Source organism: Pelophylax lessonae (assembly GCF_965119305.1).
Source record: "Pelophylax lessonae genome assembly, chromosome: 4".
Classification (NCBI taxonomy): domain Eukaryota; kingdom Metazoa; phylum Chordata; class Amphibia; order Anura; family Ranidae; genus Pelophylax; species Pelophylax lessonae.
Window position 1 is genome coordinate 202,158,459 of NC_138771.1, and position 18,501 is coordinate 202,176,959.

The 18,501-nt window shown below is 40.0% G+C and overlaps 1 protein-coding gene across 4 annotated transcripts in view; it reads left to right on the top strand.

Annotated features, from left to right (window-relative positions):
* The window catches only part of TPRKB (TP53RK binding protein), a 42,592-nt gene extending 29,190 nt beyond the window's left edge, over window positions 1-13,402 (top strand). For 3 of the 4 annotated variants that reach the window (XM_082256811.1, XM_082256812.1, XM_082256813.1), the window contains 2 exons: window positions 6,884-7,060; window positions 13,147-13,402. In XM_082256811.1, the coding sequence (XP_082112937.1) occupies window positions 6,884-7,060; window positions 13,147-13,233 (264 nt within the window). In that variant the 3' untranslated portion in view covers window positions 13,234-13,402. The remainder of the gene's footprint in view (window positions 1-6,883; window positions 7,061-13,146) is intronic. The other variant, XM_082256810.1, reaches the window with a different exon arrangement.
* Window positions 13,403-18,501: the final 5,099 nt, after the last annotated feature.

Sequence of the window (18,501 nt, forward strand, 5' to 3'; positions counted from 1 at the left end):
TTCCATTTGCGGATAATGGGGGCTACTGTGCTCATTGGGACCTTAAATGCTGCAGAACTTTTTCTGCACCCTTCCCCAGATCTGTGCCTCAATACAATCCGGTCTCGGAGGTCTGCAGACAATGCCTTGGACTTCATGGCTTGGTTTGTGCTCTGACATGCACTGTTGACTGTGGGACCTTACAGTAAATAAAAAGGTGTGTACCTTTCCAAATCATGTCCAATCAACTAGATTTACCACAGGTGGACTCCAAGTTGTAGAAACATCTCAAGGATAATCAGTGGAAACAGGATGCACATGAGCTCAATTGTAAGTGTCATGGCAAAGGCTGTGAATACTTCTGTACATGTGATTTTTTTTTTTAAATAAATTTGCAAAGATTTCAATCAATCTTTCTTTCATGTTGTCATTATGGGGTATGGTTTGTAGAATTTTGAGGAAAATAATGAATGTAATCCATTTTGGAATAAGGCTGTAACTAGGGATGCACCGAAATTTCGGCCACCGAAATTTTCGGCCGAAAATGGGTTAAAATGCCGAAATTAATGGCCGCAGCGCAGGTTTGAAAAGTCCCTGATTCTCCCGTCCGTAGGATAGGAGAATCAGTCTGTTCAATTAGAAGCTGTGGCTGCAGCAAAGCGCAGCGTCTGTGACACCTCGTCTCTCACACAGCCCAGCAGCGAGCAGTACTCACCCCTCCCAGACACGGACAGGAGAGGAGAAAGACACACACAGCTCATCCTCCTCCCCCTCCCACCCCAGTTTTTCTGTCTGCCCGGGGCCGCCCACTCTCCTATCTCGGCGTATGTGCAGGACAGAGAGGGAGATGTGGGCGGGAAATATGCAGAACAGCAAGCAGCTACGTACACGTTCCAAGCCTCATGAATGAAATCTGAGCCATCCTTTTTTTTTTTTTTTCTCTAGCAAAGCGTCCACATGACAACCAGTGAAACTAAGTTTTTAAAACTCTTGGGCTATCTTGACCAGTATCTGCCAAAAGCTCCCTGCCTTTGAACTGAAAAGAAGCAGTGCAGAAATGGCAGTAACAAACACCAAATTATTCCAAACACAGTTCAATTACTTTGCTGTTTTGTAATTAAGTTTATTCTAATGTTTGAAATAATGTCAGTTTTTAAGACATGTACTTTATTTGAAGGTTAATTACCCTGAAGCAGCAAATTTACTTTTTTACTTTGTATGTATACATAATGTTTCATTTAAGTTTATGCAATTCTGTGTTCTATAGGAACATAAAAATAAATCTTGCATAAAAAAAAAAAAAATTAACCCCTTTTGTACTGCATTAGTGCAACCAGTATCAGTGCAGCCAGTGTTAATTAACACTGATACTGGTTGCACTAATGCAGCACAAAGGGGTTAATTAACTGCCACTGGTCAGTCACTAATGCATCAGTGACCATAAGTGGCAATACATTAACCCCCTCATGCTGCATAATACAAATACCATTGGTAATTAAATTAACCACTTGCCAACCCATCACAGTACATATACTGTGACAGGGTGGCAGCGACAGGTGTACGTCGCTGCCTGTTTTTGGTGTATGCCCCTGTTCTATCTAATTTAAAATTATTTGGGGGGAAAAGTCATTTTCGGTTTCGGTTTTCGGCCAAGGGCATCCTGCATTTTCGGTTTCGGCCCAGAATTTTCATTTCGGTGCATCCCTAGCTGTAACCTAACAAAATGTCAAAAAAGTGAAGTACTGTGAATACTTTCCAGATGCACTGTATTTATTTTTTGTAACAATTTTTTGGAAAATGAAGAAATTGAAAAAAAAAATGTTTTTTTTTTCACAATTTTTTAAATACCGTCACCAGTGCAGTACAGCATCATTATACAACTGGTGTGGCGGTGATTAGGGACACTGACTGGTGACAGTTTGTAAAAAAATAAATAAACAAATAATTTCTTTTCAGTTTTTTTAAATCTATTTTTATTTTTTATTACATTTTTTTATTTTATTTTTTACAATATATTTTTTTTTTTAACATAGAGTGATCAGAGCAATGCAGTGTTACCACAGTAAAGTTGTACTACTCTGGGGAGGTGATCAGGATTTTTTTTTTTTTTTACACACTATGATTGCTTATAACTGTGCATTTTACAGTTATAAGGAACTATTTTTTCTGAATGAAAACTACTCATTTACTGTTTACTATTGTAATTAGCTGTGATTGGCCCTGTCTAATCACATGGTACAGGTGGGCAGTGATTTGGCCCTGTCTGTACCATGTGATCACTGTGACCTATCACAGAGCTCATCACAAGAGTACACAATGAAAGGCATGTAACAAAGCATTTCATTGTGTACATCTGTTATGTGATCTGCTGTGATTGGCCACAGCAATCACATGGTAACGGCAGTCAGCCGTTTCCGGTGGAGAACAATAGTGCTCCCGTCCAGCTGTCACTTTACGAAAGGCTTGGTGGGAAGAGAGTAAAGTAGTTCTAAAGGCAGGAGGTTTTTATGCAGCAGCCCTCTCAATCCTTACCTGAGCTTCCTCTGATCCAGTGATGTAGCACGAGTGCCTTGGTTGTCCGGGACTCTCCCTCCTCATTGGCTGAGACAGCAGCGGGTGCCATTGGCTCCTGCTGCTGTCAGTCAAAGTCAGTGAGCCAATGAGGAGAGAAAGGGGGTTAAGATGGAAGCCCTTTCAGCAGGTACAGCATGCCACTGGAGGGCTTCGTTATAAGGTAAGTCTCGTATAACATGCTAGTATGCGATGCATACAATGCATGAAATTGCCTTGCAGGAGATTTTTTTTTTTTAAAGCTGCAGTTTACTACTGTTTCAATATCAGTGTAAGCAACATATATTAGCCTTTACTTCCACTTAAAATACTTTCCCCAGTATTTTATCACAGGCACTGCCCTAAATGGGCAAAGTACAAATGCTTTAAATCCTTTTGAGCTTTTGAGAAATTTTCAGCATTATGTCCTCTAACACTCAACAACCATAATACTGAACAATTCAGTCACTGAAAGCCTCAAAAAGTTTAATCACATATTTTATTTCTTAATAAATCTTTGGTGTCACCCTCTTCATGATGGCTTCAAATTTCCTGTGTTTTCTGAGGCTTAACTGAAGTAGCTGCCATCATTTTGACCGAAGCAGTATTTTTTTAATCAGAAAAGGTAAGCCACTGAAAAATAATTATTTCTCTCTCTCTCTCCCTCTCTCCCGTAGTCTTGCATTATTAAAAACAAAAAGTGGGCTCCTTCAGTTTCAGCATTCATTTTGCCATTGGCTTTTTTATGAAGCAATATATTTTGTTTTGCTGGTTAAAGGAAATTTCAAGAGATTTCTGCTTTGTATCTGTATGGACACACTGCAATTCGCTCTGTACATAGGTGAATTTTAATATCCTTGTAAAAGGTATCCAGCTGTGTAGCGTACTTAGAAAACTGTTGCCCTACTTTGTTCTGGGGAAAAAATTTGTTTATTTTTGTGAAACAAACTGTGCACAAAAATAACTCTGGCTCCAAGTAATACTTTCTAATTGGAGAACTAAATGGAGTAAGTGCTGTTATTTATATTGCCTTAAGACTGTGATGGAATGTAGAGGAGTATACATAATTCATTTTGAAGCCATTCCCTCTCCTTGTTTCTCTGTACTTAGAGCAAGACAGGGTAAACTTATTATTTTAAGAACAGAAATGTGTTTTGTTTCTATTCCTAGTTGTTATTCAGCTGAATGTATTCATTTGTTAAATAGATAATGTCATGGTACTGTTCTCTTGTATAGTATTTTACATTTGTGTGGTGCCTTTTGTGTAACCGCTTTTACATAAGAACATTAAAGCCCCTTTGACACGGGCTTTCCGATCCGATCCGCCTGTCAGTTTTTCAGGGGGACTCGATCAGATGCTACATGCACCCATATGGAGCAGCAGATGTCAGTAGTGACATCTCCGCTGACACACGCCACTATCTGATCCGATCCTGTCCGTGAAATTTGGTCAGATGGAAACCCTATTTTCCATCCGCCTGGAGGATCGGATCAGATAAGATTGGATGAAAACAGACAGGCGGTCCGTTTTCATCCGATCTCCCATAGAGGATCTGATAGGTCCGTCTCTGCACAGTGAGCGGAGACGGAGCTGTCATACGCCTGCTCAGCGGGGACCGGCGGATCGACCCCCTCTGAGCAAAACTGAATCCACCAGCGCATCGCCCTTGTGAAAGGGGCCTTAGGGCTCATGCTCAGTGCAAAGGCACACAGAAAACAATTTTGTAGCACGTATGCATTTTTATGCAGCGCAACTTATCACCCGCTTGTCGTCACAACACGTTGAGATGCATAGAGTTGAATGACACTTCAGCAAAGGCATGTTCATACATGTTGGAAGACCTTACGAGTTTCTAAAGCTTGCCATAGATCATTCTTTTTTTCTTTATGATCAGCCAGCCGACTGATCAAAAAAACATGAATGGCTTCCCCCATCCACACATTCGATATTGTGAAGGATATTGTAAATTCTGTATCAAACTGTATTCCATGTTGTATGCTTTGCTTATGTATTGCACACTGCACTTATTGTGTACATGGCACTAATAAAGTTTTAATTACGTATTCACATTCTTTCGAGTCCTGATAAGAAATTAGCCAACTTATGTTACACCACTTGTTACACTTGTAATATTAATAGGGTATCCACGTAAGCATGTGTATAAAAAGCTTCAATTCCACAAATTAACGTGATTTGGAAAGATGCTGAATGTATATTTTCGTGTCTGTTCCCAACTGCAGTAGTTATTTATTTGGAACCGCTAATAATATAAGTATAGGATTTGCCTAGCTATAAAAAATTTCAAAACAGAGGTGGATGAAGGAATTCTCCCTGCTGCGCTATTGAACTCTGACAGTGGGACACCTCCACTGCCAGAATACATGGTTCGCCTAGTCAATCGGAGCCGGAGTTCAGCCTCCCCTCCCTTTGCCAGCAGTCTCCTGGGACACATCACAGGTCTCAGAAGGCTGTGGGGCCATTCAGAAAGCTTAATGCAGCTTGTGCATGCACAGTGGGAAGACGCAAGGAGTCACAGCTGGCTCCCCACACTAAACATGCCGTAGTCGGGGACCCAAAGACTGACAAAGAACTGGCCTTGGTAAGGACTGCACTGGATCCTTGGGCAGCTGAGTGTTCATTTATTAAAAGTCAGCAGTTACAGTAATTGTAGCTGAATTTTTGTTTTCTTTCTAGGGTGAAGATTCTCTTTAAAGTGGTTGTAAATTCTCTCAGTGAGGTGAATAGCTTCAGGTGATACACAGAGTTGAAACAAATCCCCTCACATAGGTTTTTCTTGTTTATCTGCAGTCTCCTCTTCTCTACATCCCTTCAGAAGTACAGTTTTGTGATAAAATCCTTCTTCATCTGTCAGGAGCACAGAGGAGGGGGTGAAAAGCTACAGTCACGCTGTGTGAGAACTGATTGGAGGAAAGGGACACACCTCCCTCCACACACAGGAAGGAAGGATACAGAGCTGTGTTATGAATAGACAAGCTGTGTAATGAGCTCCCTCCCCCATCACAAATGTATCTCATGTGTTGCGAAAACTTGTCAGAAGTGGCTCATGCTGATAACTGAGGAAGGAAGCACCAGAGAGAAATGACACTTAGAGCTTTGGAGATAGACAAGTAAACATTTCAAATATATGTGCTTAGTTCACATTTCATGACTGAGGTTTACAACTACTTTAAGGAAATTACACACATTTGTGACATTTCAAAGAAGTTTAAAAAAAAATCGTAAACACGCGCAAGGCACAGCTGGCCAGAACGGACACTTCCTGCAAGGTAAACCACAGTGTTTTACCATGCAGTAAGTATGAACAAGTCCTAAAGCTAAAAAAGAACTAACAATACATTGCACCACCCCTACAGAAACCCTGGGTGAAGGCAACAAAGTTTAATTCAATTTTAACAATATAAAATAACAGCAGGTCTGATGTATGAAAAGTAGGTTCATGGGAATATTTTAACCAGTCCAAATCCACCTTTTTATTTTCAACCAGGACTGCAGAAATGACAGCTGGGATTTGACATGCAAGTCAGGAGAAAAGTCAGAAGTTAATATTGCATTCTTGTCTTAGGCGTTTCAAAGTTTAGAATTATGCATTTCAGCATGACAGACAGATAACTAGAAGTTTCGTGAGAGGTCAGCAATGGCAGCCTCCATGTCATGACAGGTTGCCTTTATTCTATGCTTTTAGTTAAAGCTGAACTCCAAGCAAATATGCAAACATTTCTTTGTTCATTATAAAATCATTTTGCACATATCCTAGCAGAATTACTAGAGTTTATCTTGATGTCAGCTCATTTGAATGGCATCAATTAGACAGAAAGAAAGGGTTAGGCTGTTCCAGGCTGTGTTGCTCAGTTGTGGTCACTATGGCTTGCTTTTAGGCCAGGGAGTCTAGATCTTAGGACTGGCTAAACACAGAAATCCTTTGGCAGATAAAACAGTTCACATACAGTATATGGATACAATTGTGTGTTTAACTTTTAACTTGGAGTTTAGCCTTTAAAATATTTACATTTTTGCAGAGTTTGTTTATGTGTAATTTGTTATATACTGTACCTAATAAAAATTATTAGAACTAAAAACAAATTGCAGGGTTTGTTTATGTGTAATTTGTTATATACCTAATAAAAATTATTGGAACTAAAATATTTACATTTTTCTAATTACATTGCAAGCATGCATATTCACAAAAATATAAAAATACCTACAATACCAAAAAATACTGTTCAATAAAAGCACTGCTGGACATATTTCTTCCTTCCTCTACACGAGGAAATTAACCTGTATAAACATATGAGCACTAAAAAAAGAAAGTTTACTAATCTCTTTTCCGTTTAGATTTCGGAAGCTTTTAGAAAGTTTGGCCTGTCAGACAGTGATTCTGGAGTTCTTGTTGTTTTGACTGAAGATGGGACTAAAGCCTTGAGTTCTCAAGAAATAATCTGTCACGTGGAAGGCCAGCAAGTGCCTCTAGCAGAACTGTCACAACTAACAGACTTCACGAAAGTGAAAAAGGTACTTAGAGCCATTAGATCAATACTTTAATTTTATTTATTTGAATGTTTTGATTGGTACTAGTTGGAATCAAATTCTATCGGAGATCAATCCTAATCCTCTCATTAATATAATTTCATTTGTACCCTATCTGAATTTCAAATATTTCCATGGGGCCCTTGTCACAAAGCTGTTCAATAAGAATCCAAGTATATATAACTCCTTTACACTGACCATGTATCTTAAAGTAGTTGTAAACCCCCCTCTGTAAGTTGTACCTATAGGTAAGCCTATAATAAGGCTTACCTATAGGTACTGCAAATATCTCATAAACTTGCACCGTTTAGGAGATATTTACTGTATAGTGCGCCGATGACGTCATCGGGCATGCACTCTAAAGGAACGATCGCTGTACCATTTCTTCAGAGCCCCATGCCATCACCGGCGGCTCCCGTGCGCATGCACGGGAGTGACATCACGCGGCTCCCAGCCAGTAGCATAGTCCGCAAACCTGGATGGAAGATGACAGAAGAAGGATGCGGCCTCCAGCGGGGACGACGAGGGCTTTGTTTGGAGGTAAGCGTCACATAATGTGCTAGTATGCGATGCATACTAGCACAGTATGCTTTTCTGGGGGGGGGGGGGTGGGGGGACACACTGGGTTTACTTCTTCTTTAACCATTTAAAGACGAGGCCTATTTTCTGACACTTGATGCTTACAAGTTAAAGCGGAGTTCCACCCTGGGAATTTTTTTTTTTTATAAAAATACCCCACGGGACAGTCAGGGCTAGTGCATTCCACAATGGCTAGCCTCTGATCTGTCCCGGGTTGCACTTACCTTTTAGAAGAAATACTTACCTTGAAAATGTATTGTCCAGCGCTGCCATCTCAGGTGTGGGCAGCTTGAAGCCAGCGCGATCCTCTTCTGTGTCCTCTTCCGTCTTCTTCGGTCCCACGATGCACTGCACCGGCCCCGCCGTCACTTCCGGTGCCGCAGCGTCATCCCTGCACAGCTTCTGGGCATGCCCAGAAGCTGTTTAGCAAGGTATGATGGCGCCTGCACTGGAACTGACGTCGGGGCCGGTGCAGGCGCATTGATTCCTGGGAGCGATGACGTTCAGCTCCCAGGAATCAATGCAAGCCAGGAAGTGACAAATCGCCGTGGCCGCCGAGGGGAGGAAGAGGAAGTAAGGTAAGTATATTTTCTTCTAAACCAGGTAAGTAAAAAAAAATTGCGATTATCCATTTGTTTTTCAGGTGACCCGGAGCGAGAAGATGGAGGTAAGTATAATTTTAGGGTGGAACTCCGCTTTAAAATCAGTATTTTTTGCAAGAAAATTACTTAGAACCCCCAAACATTATATATATATATATATATATATATATATATATATATATATATATATTGTGAGGGATTAGCTCGGTGGTAGGCGTGGATGACCCCTTTGGGGGTGCGTTTTCACAGAGAGATAGCCAAGCAGTGGTTGCAAACAACACTGATTTATTCATGCAATTTACTTTACACACAATTGCAAGCTCCAAAAACAGCATAATTCAAAATAAACATAAATAAAATAAATCCTTGCCACTGTGGGTGGCTACCTTCTCACACACTGGAACCTATCTAATGAAGTCTGTCCCCAACCTACTGTTGGGCAGACTTGGCTGGACATTCCTTTATTTCTTCCACATAGAAAAAGTTCATTTATTTACCTTGAGAAGTCTTCACAACTGGTTACCCTCCTTAGCGCACATAACTTCAGGGGGTCTTCTCCCATGCTCACCAGCTTGTCGGGAGGCACTCATCTGTCTGTCCTCCTCTCCCAGCCCACACGGCGACAGGAGGCAGCAGTCCTTCTCCCATGCCCACACGGTGTCGGGAGGCACACGTATGTCTGTCCTCCTCTCCCAGCCCACACGGCGACAGGAGGCAGCAATCCATAGACTTCCTTTGGACAAATTATAGAGGCCTTAACTTCCTCATTCCGAACAGCTGAAGGCCTTTCAACTTCCTTAGACAGTTCTGGCTACCTCTGCAGCCGACACCCTATAGTAATTGGTGATTTGTCTAACCCAGGTGGAAGTGTTGGAAGTGTAGCTCCTGTCTGTGACTACATTCACAGATTTACCTGACTTCCTGTCACAATATATATATATATATATATATATATATATATATATATATATATATATATATATATATATATATATATATATATATATATATATAATATAATATAATATAATATAATATAATATAATTTTTTTTTTTTTTTTTAGCAGAGACCCTAGAGAAGAAAATAGAGATAGAGATCTTTGCAATACTTTGTCACACTGTATTTGCTCAGCGGTCTTACGACGCAATTTTTTGGGGAAAAAATACCGTTTTTTAATTAAAAAAATAAGAAAACAGTAAAGTTAGCCCATTTTTTTTCTATAATGTGAAAGATAATGTTACGCCGAGTAAATAGATACCCAACATGTCATGCTTCAAAATTGCGCACGCTCTTGGAATGGCGACAAACATTAGTACTTAAAAAATCTCCATTGGCGATGCTTTAAACATTTTTACAGGTTACCAGTTTAGAGTTACAGAGGAGGTTTAGGGCTAGAATTATTGCTCTCAGACTATGTACACAATTTACATATGTGGGCACGACTTGCGTATGCGTTCGCTTCTGCGCGCAAGCTCAGAGGGACACTTTATAGTTTTTTTTTATTTATTTATTTATTTTACCTTTTATTTTTACACTGTCCCTTTTAATTTAAAAAAAAAAAAAAAATGGATCACTTCTATTCCTATTACAAGGAATAGAAACATTCCTTGCAATAGAAATAAGCAGGACAGGTACTCTATAATGTTAGATATGGGGTCAAAAAGACATAAAGACACAAGAGATATATATATATTTTAATCATAAAAAAAATGGGCCCTTTAAGGCCATTGGGAGGAAGCGATGTATGACGTCGCTCCAGTTCTCCAAGGCCATAGAGTCGAGTGGGGGCCAGCTTGCCCTCCCTGGACTTCCTGCCTAGGTGGGGAAAGGACAGGATCATTTTCCCCACTATCGACGGCTCCGGGAAAACTACCAGGAAGCAGCGGGAGGGGGAAGCACCTCTCCGGCTGCCCATAAAATTGATCCTGCAACGAATCCGCCACTGGGACCACTTTTATGTGAAAGGGGACCGCCTTCTCTGTAAAAAATACCAGGGTTATGGCAGCTATCTGCTGCCACAACCCCGGTATTTAATGTCAAAATAGCGACGTAAAACTGCAGCGGGCGGTCCGTACGTGGTTAAAGTGTGCAACTAACCAGTCTTACCTTTGGACAATCACTGCTTCCTCCTTCATGGTATCCAATTTTTTATGCATTTTAGGCAATCTCACCATCAATACTTTACATTTACCTCCTATCGCCATATGCTTATTAAAGTCAAAGTGGTGGGTGGGTTATTTACCCAATGCCATTTATAGAGGGCACTGAATAAAGCAGCTTTGGGTGGCTGTTGTGCCTATTAATGTCTATGAGCTGAGCCGTAATTGGATGGCTCCATTCACAGACAAAGTTGAGTTTATTTACTAAAACTGGAGGGTGCAAAATCTGGCGCAGCCCTGCATAGTAGCCAATCAGCTTCTAACTGAAACTGAAAAAAAAAAAACTGGAAGCTGATTGGTTTCTATGCAGAGCTTCACCAGATTTTGCACTCTCCAGTTTAATAAATCAACCCCAGTGTACAGAGCCAATCCGAGTGGCATTGTAGTCGCTGTGATTGGTCAAAGAGAGACCAGTCGCAATGATCAGAAATGTAAACAGTGTAGTCGTTTCCATCTGAGATCCCGCCCCAACAGAGGAAGGAAAAAAAAGATGAACTAAAGAATGAATCATTCATTAGTTCCACTACAAAAGAAAATAAGGATAGCTTTAAACCCTTTCACCCCCTTCTCTCCTTTTATGTCTGATTTTAAGCTTCTCTCTCGATGTGACCTTGTACAAAAACCCTTCACCTCCCTTATCCTGCACATTTACCCCTTTACCTCAAACTTTCCACTTTGTGACCTATTCATTACCACTTCATCTTCTCCCTCTGTGTATGACCTGTGTTTACATGTTTTCACCCCCCTAAAACCAGCATATTTCTATATTTCCAAACCAATCGTTGCAAAAAAAATTAGATCATCTTGGATCGTCTACGGTCCAAAAAGGGGCATTTTTATAGTAACGGGAAGTACAGGAAGCAGGTTTTTTTCCAGTACCTTTCCAGTCATTAAAATGGAACTACACTGCTTCTGAGTGCCACAAACCAAAAACACTGTTTCATTCATTTTTAATATTCAAAGCAAACTCGCCAATCCATCCATGGCTTCATATTTTATTTTGTTGAGAAATCACGTTTTGTTTCTTGCCATGGCCATCTTCAGTAAGGGCAGAAGATTCATGTAGCACTTTACTCACTTCTGCCCTTGGCTCAGGCATACAGGCATGAAGGTGTGCTTAGCTAAGAAAACCCCTCCTTCCTCCCTAAAGTCTCCTGTGATGTATGACATAATTTGTCTAGACATGGAAACCAGGAAGTAACTGAACAAATGTAAAAAAAAGTTTAAAACAAGTATATATGATATTATTTTCCTATCTATTTACCAATGCTAGCAGCATAAGGATTAAAAATAGTCATTGTTGACGGAGAGAGTGAAGTTCCACTTTAAAAGTGATTGTAAAGTCAGAAGATAGCTCCCCCCTCAGCCCTCCTAATACCTACCTGAGCCTTTATCCAGCGATGTTGCAGGAGAGACTCGGCCATCCAGGACTCTCTCTCCTGATTGGCTGAGACACAGCAGCAGCGCCTTTGGCTCCCACTGCTTTCAATTCAGTCAGTTAGCCAATGAGGAGAGGTGGGGGGGGGGCAGGCCGAACTGCGGCTTTTTGTCTAAATGGACACATGGAGCTGTAGCTCATCTCTGGTGCCCCCATAACAAGCTGCCTGCTGTGGGAGCATTCAACATGGGGGAGAGGCTAGGAGCACTGAAGAGGGACCAGAGAAGAGGAGGATCTGGGCTGCTCTGTGCAAATCCACTGCACAGAGCAGGTAAGTATGACATGTTTATTATTTTGAAATTAAAAAACAAGACTTTACAATCACTTTAACCCAGAAAAAATATGCAGATCAGGACTTCTGAGTTCACTAGCTGCATACTTGTTCTAGGTCAGTGACTCAAAAAGTATTGATGAAAGACAAAACAGACTAGGCATCTAGCATTTTCAGATGGAAGTCAGCAATAACAGCCTCTGTTTCTCTCAGTGTGGGTTTCCTTTTTTGCTGCTAGAACCGTTTTTGCATTTTTATGCATGCATGTTTAAGAAATGATTTTTGGCCCTCAGATTGCATATGACCTCCAAAACAGCATGTTTAAGAAATAATTTTTGGCCCTCAGATTGCATATGACCTCCAAAACATATATTTTCTGAAATTAGACACCCTCAGGAATAAAATAGTGGCAGTTCAAATTTTTTATGTTACACCATATTACTGCAAAGGTCTGGAAAATCCAAATTTTCAGTACAAAATACACTAAAGTTAGTTTTAGGGCACACAAACACAATAAATTACCCAACTTTTTGGAAAAATATAAAAGATGAGCCACTGGGAGTGTGTGTAAGCCCCCCATGTTGTCAGGTCTGTATAACGTATGGACCTGGCAGCAAAGGAGGTAAAGGCTAAGTTCATTAAAAAAAACAAATAATAAAAAATTGCAGGTAAAAATGTGCACTTAGTTTTTTTTTTCCTTAGGAGTCTGCAGAGCATTGCATCTGCAATCAGAAGAATGCACTCAGTACAGCTGTACTTCCCGCCCAGCCGCACTGTTTCTAAATTGTGACAGCGGGTCCAGGGAGAGGATCCCCCACCCACTGCCACAATGGGGGTGAGGGGGCTGCTGTATTAGTAACATGTTACACCCTAAATAAGGATATATCATGCTAGTAAAAGTGAATTTATTCTGTGTATCTGTATTATCTAGTATGTAATTCAGCATAAGCTTTTGCAGCATGATTAGTATTGAATTTCTTAGTAAATAATTAAAATTTTAATTGCAGTGTCTTTTTTGCAGATGTATAAACTGACCACAGAAGAAGATAAAATTGGTTCTGTACTGGATGCTGTAATCTGCAGAATGGCAGTGAAAGATGTATTATAAAGAATGTATTACAGAAAACTTCCCTGGAACTGATGGGGACATTCACTTGTATTTTAGTATTTTGTTTTGTACAGTTACATTTATTATCTTCTATATTTTTGGGAATAAAATAATACAGAAAATCTGTGTTTTAATAATTTGTTATGTGTTAACGATAATAATAAATTATAATAAAAAATATTTAAAAAGCCAGAAGACAAAAGAGGGAAAGACAGAATGCGCCACCGGAGTATAGTATTAATGTAGACAATTTAATAGCAAAGATACAAAACACTTACAGGATATAAAGTGCCTTGAAAAAGTATTTGTACCCCTTGATAATTTCCACATTTTGTCATGTTACAACCAAAATTGTAAATGTTCTTTATTGGGATTTTATGTGATAGACCAGCCCAAAGTGGGACATAATTGTGAAGTGGAAGGAAAACAATAAATGGTTTTCAGAATTTATAAATAAATAATCTGAAAAGTGTGGCATGCATTTGTATTCATCCCCCTTTACTCTGATACCCCTAACTAAAATCTACTGGAACCAATTGCCTTCAGAAGTCACCTAATTAGTAAATAGAACCCACCTGTGTGTAATTTTAATCTCAGTATAAATACAGCTGTTCTGTGAACCCCTCGGAGGTTTGTTATAGAACCTTAGTGAACAAACAGCATCATGAAGGCCAGGGATAACATTGCGGAAAAGTTTAAAGCAGGGTTAGGTTTTAAAAAGTATCCCAAGCTTTGAACAATTCACGGAGCACTGTTCAATCCATCATCCGAAAATGGAAAGAGTATGGCAAAACTGCAAACCTACCAAGACATTGCTGTCCACCTAAACTGACAGGCCCGGGCAAGGAGAGCATTAATCAGAGAAGCAGCCAAGAGGCCCATGGTAACTCTGGAGGAGCTGCAGAGATCCACAGCTCAGGTGGGAACATCTGTCCACAGGACAATTATTAACCATGCACTCCACAAACCTGGCCTTTATGGAAGTGTGGCAAGAAGAAAGCTATTGTTGAAATAATAGCAATTCCCATTTGCAGTTTGTGAGAAGCCATGTGGGGGACACAGTAAACATGTGGAAGAAGGTGCTCTGGTCAGAAGAGACCAATTTTTCCTAAAAGCAAAACACTACGTGTGATGGAAAACTAACACTGCACATCACCCTGAACACACCATCCCCACTGTGAAACATGGTGGCAGCATCATGTTGCGGGGATGCTTTTCTTCAGCAGGTACAGCGAAGCTGGTCAGAGTTGATGGGAAGATGGATGGAGCCAAATACAAGGCAATCTTAGAAGAAAAGCTGTTAGAGTCTGCAAAAAACTTAAGACTGAGGCGGAGGTTCACCTTCCAGCAGGATAACAACCCTAAACATACAGCCAGAGCTACAATAGAATAGTTTCAAACTTTAGATCAAAGCATATTCATGTGTTAGAATGGACCAGTCAAAGTCCAGACCTAAATCCAATTAAGACACTGTGGCAAGACTTGAAAAATGCTGTTCGCAGATGTTCTTCATCCAATCTGACAGAGCTTGAGCTATTTTGCAAAGAAGAATGGGCAAAAATGTCACTCTCTAGATGTGCAAAGCTGGTAGAGACAGACCCAAAAAGACTTGCAGCTGTAATTGCAGCGAAAGGTGGTTCTACAAAGTACAGTGTTCCCAGCTGTCTCCCAATTTCCGATGACATCACTTTCATGCGTTCAATGCTGGCTTTGTTAGACTTCCTGGTGGCCGCAGGACGTGTTACAGACCTCCCTTTACCCCTACAGCCCATGGATACAGTGCGAGGATGTTAGGAAAGACCTGAGTGATACTTTACCACAGATGAGCATATTTTAAATGTATCCTGTGAGTGTTTTGTATCTTTGCTATTAAATTGTCTACATTAATACTACACTCAGGTGGCTCTTCCTGTCTTTCCCTCCTTTGCTTCATTCTACAGAGCTGGCTTTCTGTGAGAATAGCTGCCACCACTACTCCATTATATGGATTCTAAGTTCAAGTTTTAGGCTGGCCATACACCATACAATTTTCTTATTCAATTTCCTTTAGATTTACCTTCAACTATGTAGTGCAAGGGCCTGCCTGATTGCATACAAATTGAAAGTGTTCAGGTTTGAACTTATATTATATGGTTTTGGTAAATCTAAAGGAAAGTTGAACAAGAAAATTGTATAGTGTATGGCCAGCCTTAGTAATACTGCTTATGGACTACAATTATCTGTCCTCAATGTGCCTTATTATACCAATCATTATACATGTATACAGACAGCTAGGGACAAGCCTAGCAAACCAGGCTAGATTCAGCCTGGGAGGAAAGGATCCTTCCCCCCAGGACCCAAGTATAACTAAAGGCAATTTTTTAATTTATTTTTTTCATTTTGGATAAAGTTGAGAGGGATTAGAACACCTGTTGGTTTTTTGTTGCTGTCTGTTCTTTGTTTGGCATATTCACTCTCTCCAATTGTTCTAATTACTGGTATCACCGAGAGTGAAAGTGAAAGAAACCCCTAAATTTGGGTTGTCATCAGAACCAGAATAGAGGGGAATCTTTGGATGAGGACACTAATTCTGGTGACCCCTCCTCACTTTGGGGTAAAATTTCCTCTCACTTTCTTTATTGGCAATGGGACAGGAAGTGAAGGAAAATTTCCCCATTGGAAACAGTTGACACAAAAAAATTGACATGGATTATAATTCTCCCTTACTCTATCAAAAATCAAAAACATGTTTTGTCTTTAGTTCTACTTTTTTTTTTTTATCATATGCAGTCCTGGGTTACAGGACCAAAGACTGAAAGTGATACCACCCCCGTGGGGACACAGACAGTAAACCAGACCTGACAAAAGTACTAAACCTTCCCCACTAAACTTAAAAAAATAAAATACCTTGGAGTTCTATGTTACATATTACGATTATACCAATATCTTAAAGTACTGCCACTTACCTTCACAAATGCCCCCTCCCTCCATTGGAGAAACAATTTATGTACTGGAACACAAAAAAGGCTCCAACTTTCTCAAAGAGCCTTCCTTGCCTCTTAAAGTGGACCTTCATTTTCTCAATCACTATTGACTATTTTGAATCCCTAAGCCTGCTAGTATTAGTAAATAGATAGGAAAGTATATCATACTTACTTTTTTAAACTGTTTTTACATTTATTTAGTTACAGTACTGCCTAGTTTCAATGCCTAGGCAAATTATGTCTTATATCATAGGAGTCTTCAGGAGAGAAGGAGGGGTTTTCTCAGCTAAACACACCCTCCTGCCTGCATGCCTGAGTTAAGGGCAGATCGATTCCAGGAAGTAAATGCTATCTGAATCATCTGCCTTTACTCAAGATGGCCACAGCCAGAAATGCTAGGGATGTTTTTTTAAGTGATTTCTCAGCAAAATAACGCATGGAGAAATGGATGAATGGGTGAGTTTTCTTTGAATATTTAAAATGAATCAAATATCGCTTTTTGTTTGTGGTGTTCAGATACAGTGTAGTTACGCTTTAAGTCTCATTCATCTGCAGAGTACAATTTATGCATCTGAGATAACTGTTTATATCTAGTGACCTAACCAATGACATAAATAGCAGTACTCATGATCACGGAGGACTACTGGGTGATAATTTCTATATGCAGGAAAGAGAGGGAGATCAGCGCACATGAGCATGCTGCCACTGTTCACAATGCCCAGCAAAGTAGCTACAATTAAGTGTAAGAGATACTGTATATATAATGCCACTATGTAGAATCCCATTGCCTCCTTACACTGCAGGCCAAATGTCTTCTACGTGTGGGAGACAACATCTCAAACAATCAGAAGATTTTCAGCCATATTGTGCACATTTGATTTTTGCTTGGTAGCACTAGGGTCGTTGGTTCGAATCCCAACCACGGCACTACTTGTCTGGAGTTTGCATTTTCTTCATGTGCCTGCATAGGTTTCCTTTAGGTACTCTGGTTTCCTCCTCATTGGCTCCTGACTAAATTGTCCCTTGTATGTGTACAGTATGCATGAATGTGAGTTTGGGACCTTAGATTGTAAGCTCCATGAGGCAGGGACACAGGTAAAAGTACAATATATATATGCTGCATGTAAAGTGCTTTGTAAATTGATGGCCCTATATAAGTAGATTTAATAATAATATATAAAGTATATATCTTGGTTATCATTGCAGGTTGCTTTGAAAACTTTATTCACCACTTTATTTCTGGGGCATTTTTCTTAATTTTGCCTTTTGCTTCCAGCTTCATTCATTGCAGAGGAGATCACAGAATGGATGTTCCCTGTCATAAAACCCTACCTGTCAGTAATTAAAAAAAAAAATGAGTTTAATACAACTTTAACTTCTATCTTATGGTTCATTGTGATCCTTTTTCATGTATTGATTTAACACCCACTGGAGAAACTTCAGACGCAGCTGTCATTCCACTATTGATAGCCATAATGACAACAAAAGGACTTGCGCTTTTAGTACTGGCACAGTGTCATGTGCCCTTTCAGCAAACATTATGTACCATCACTGTACACAAAGGTAATCTATTTATGTCAAGCTAGGATAGTTATGTTTATATGTTCATAGTTATTATTGCACTGTGGATAAACAGGTGTCACAATGATTCACATCTGGGTACTCAGCAGAGCCAGCCTGAGTGCTATACTTCTCTCCTGGAATACATCCAGTACTACTCATTTAGACAAAGCGAGACATTGTCCAGCACATTGCTGAGAGTAAAGCTGTTTTTCTTGGTTAGAACTGCATTCAGCAGTTGTACGAGCTGTACTGTGAGGGCATTCTACAAACATTTGTTCTGTATAATAATACACTGCTCAAAAAAATTAAAGGAACACTTTGAAAACACATCAGATCTCAATGGGGAAAAATATCATGCTGGATATTTTTACTGATATGGACTGGGTAATGTGTAAGGAACGAAGGGATGCCACATCGTTTAATGGAAATCAAAACGATCAACCTTCAGAGGCCTGAATTCAAAGCCCTACTGAAAACCAAAGTGAAAAAATTATGCAGCAGGCTAGTCCATTTATATTAACATATAAAAGGTTGCAGCACTGTATACATCAGTCAGATATAAGTATAAGGGATATCACAATCCATGTCCAATGAACCAAATATAAGTGAAAAGGTCCAAGTGAAAGAGAAAAGGGTATAATTCCCAGTGCACAATGTAATCTCAGGTGTCACCTTTGAATATGTTGCCTCTCTGGAAATCTCTCTTTGAACCGACAAAACCAATGGTGCTCCCACACATTCA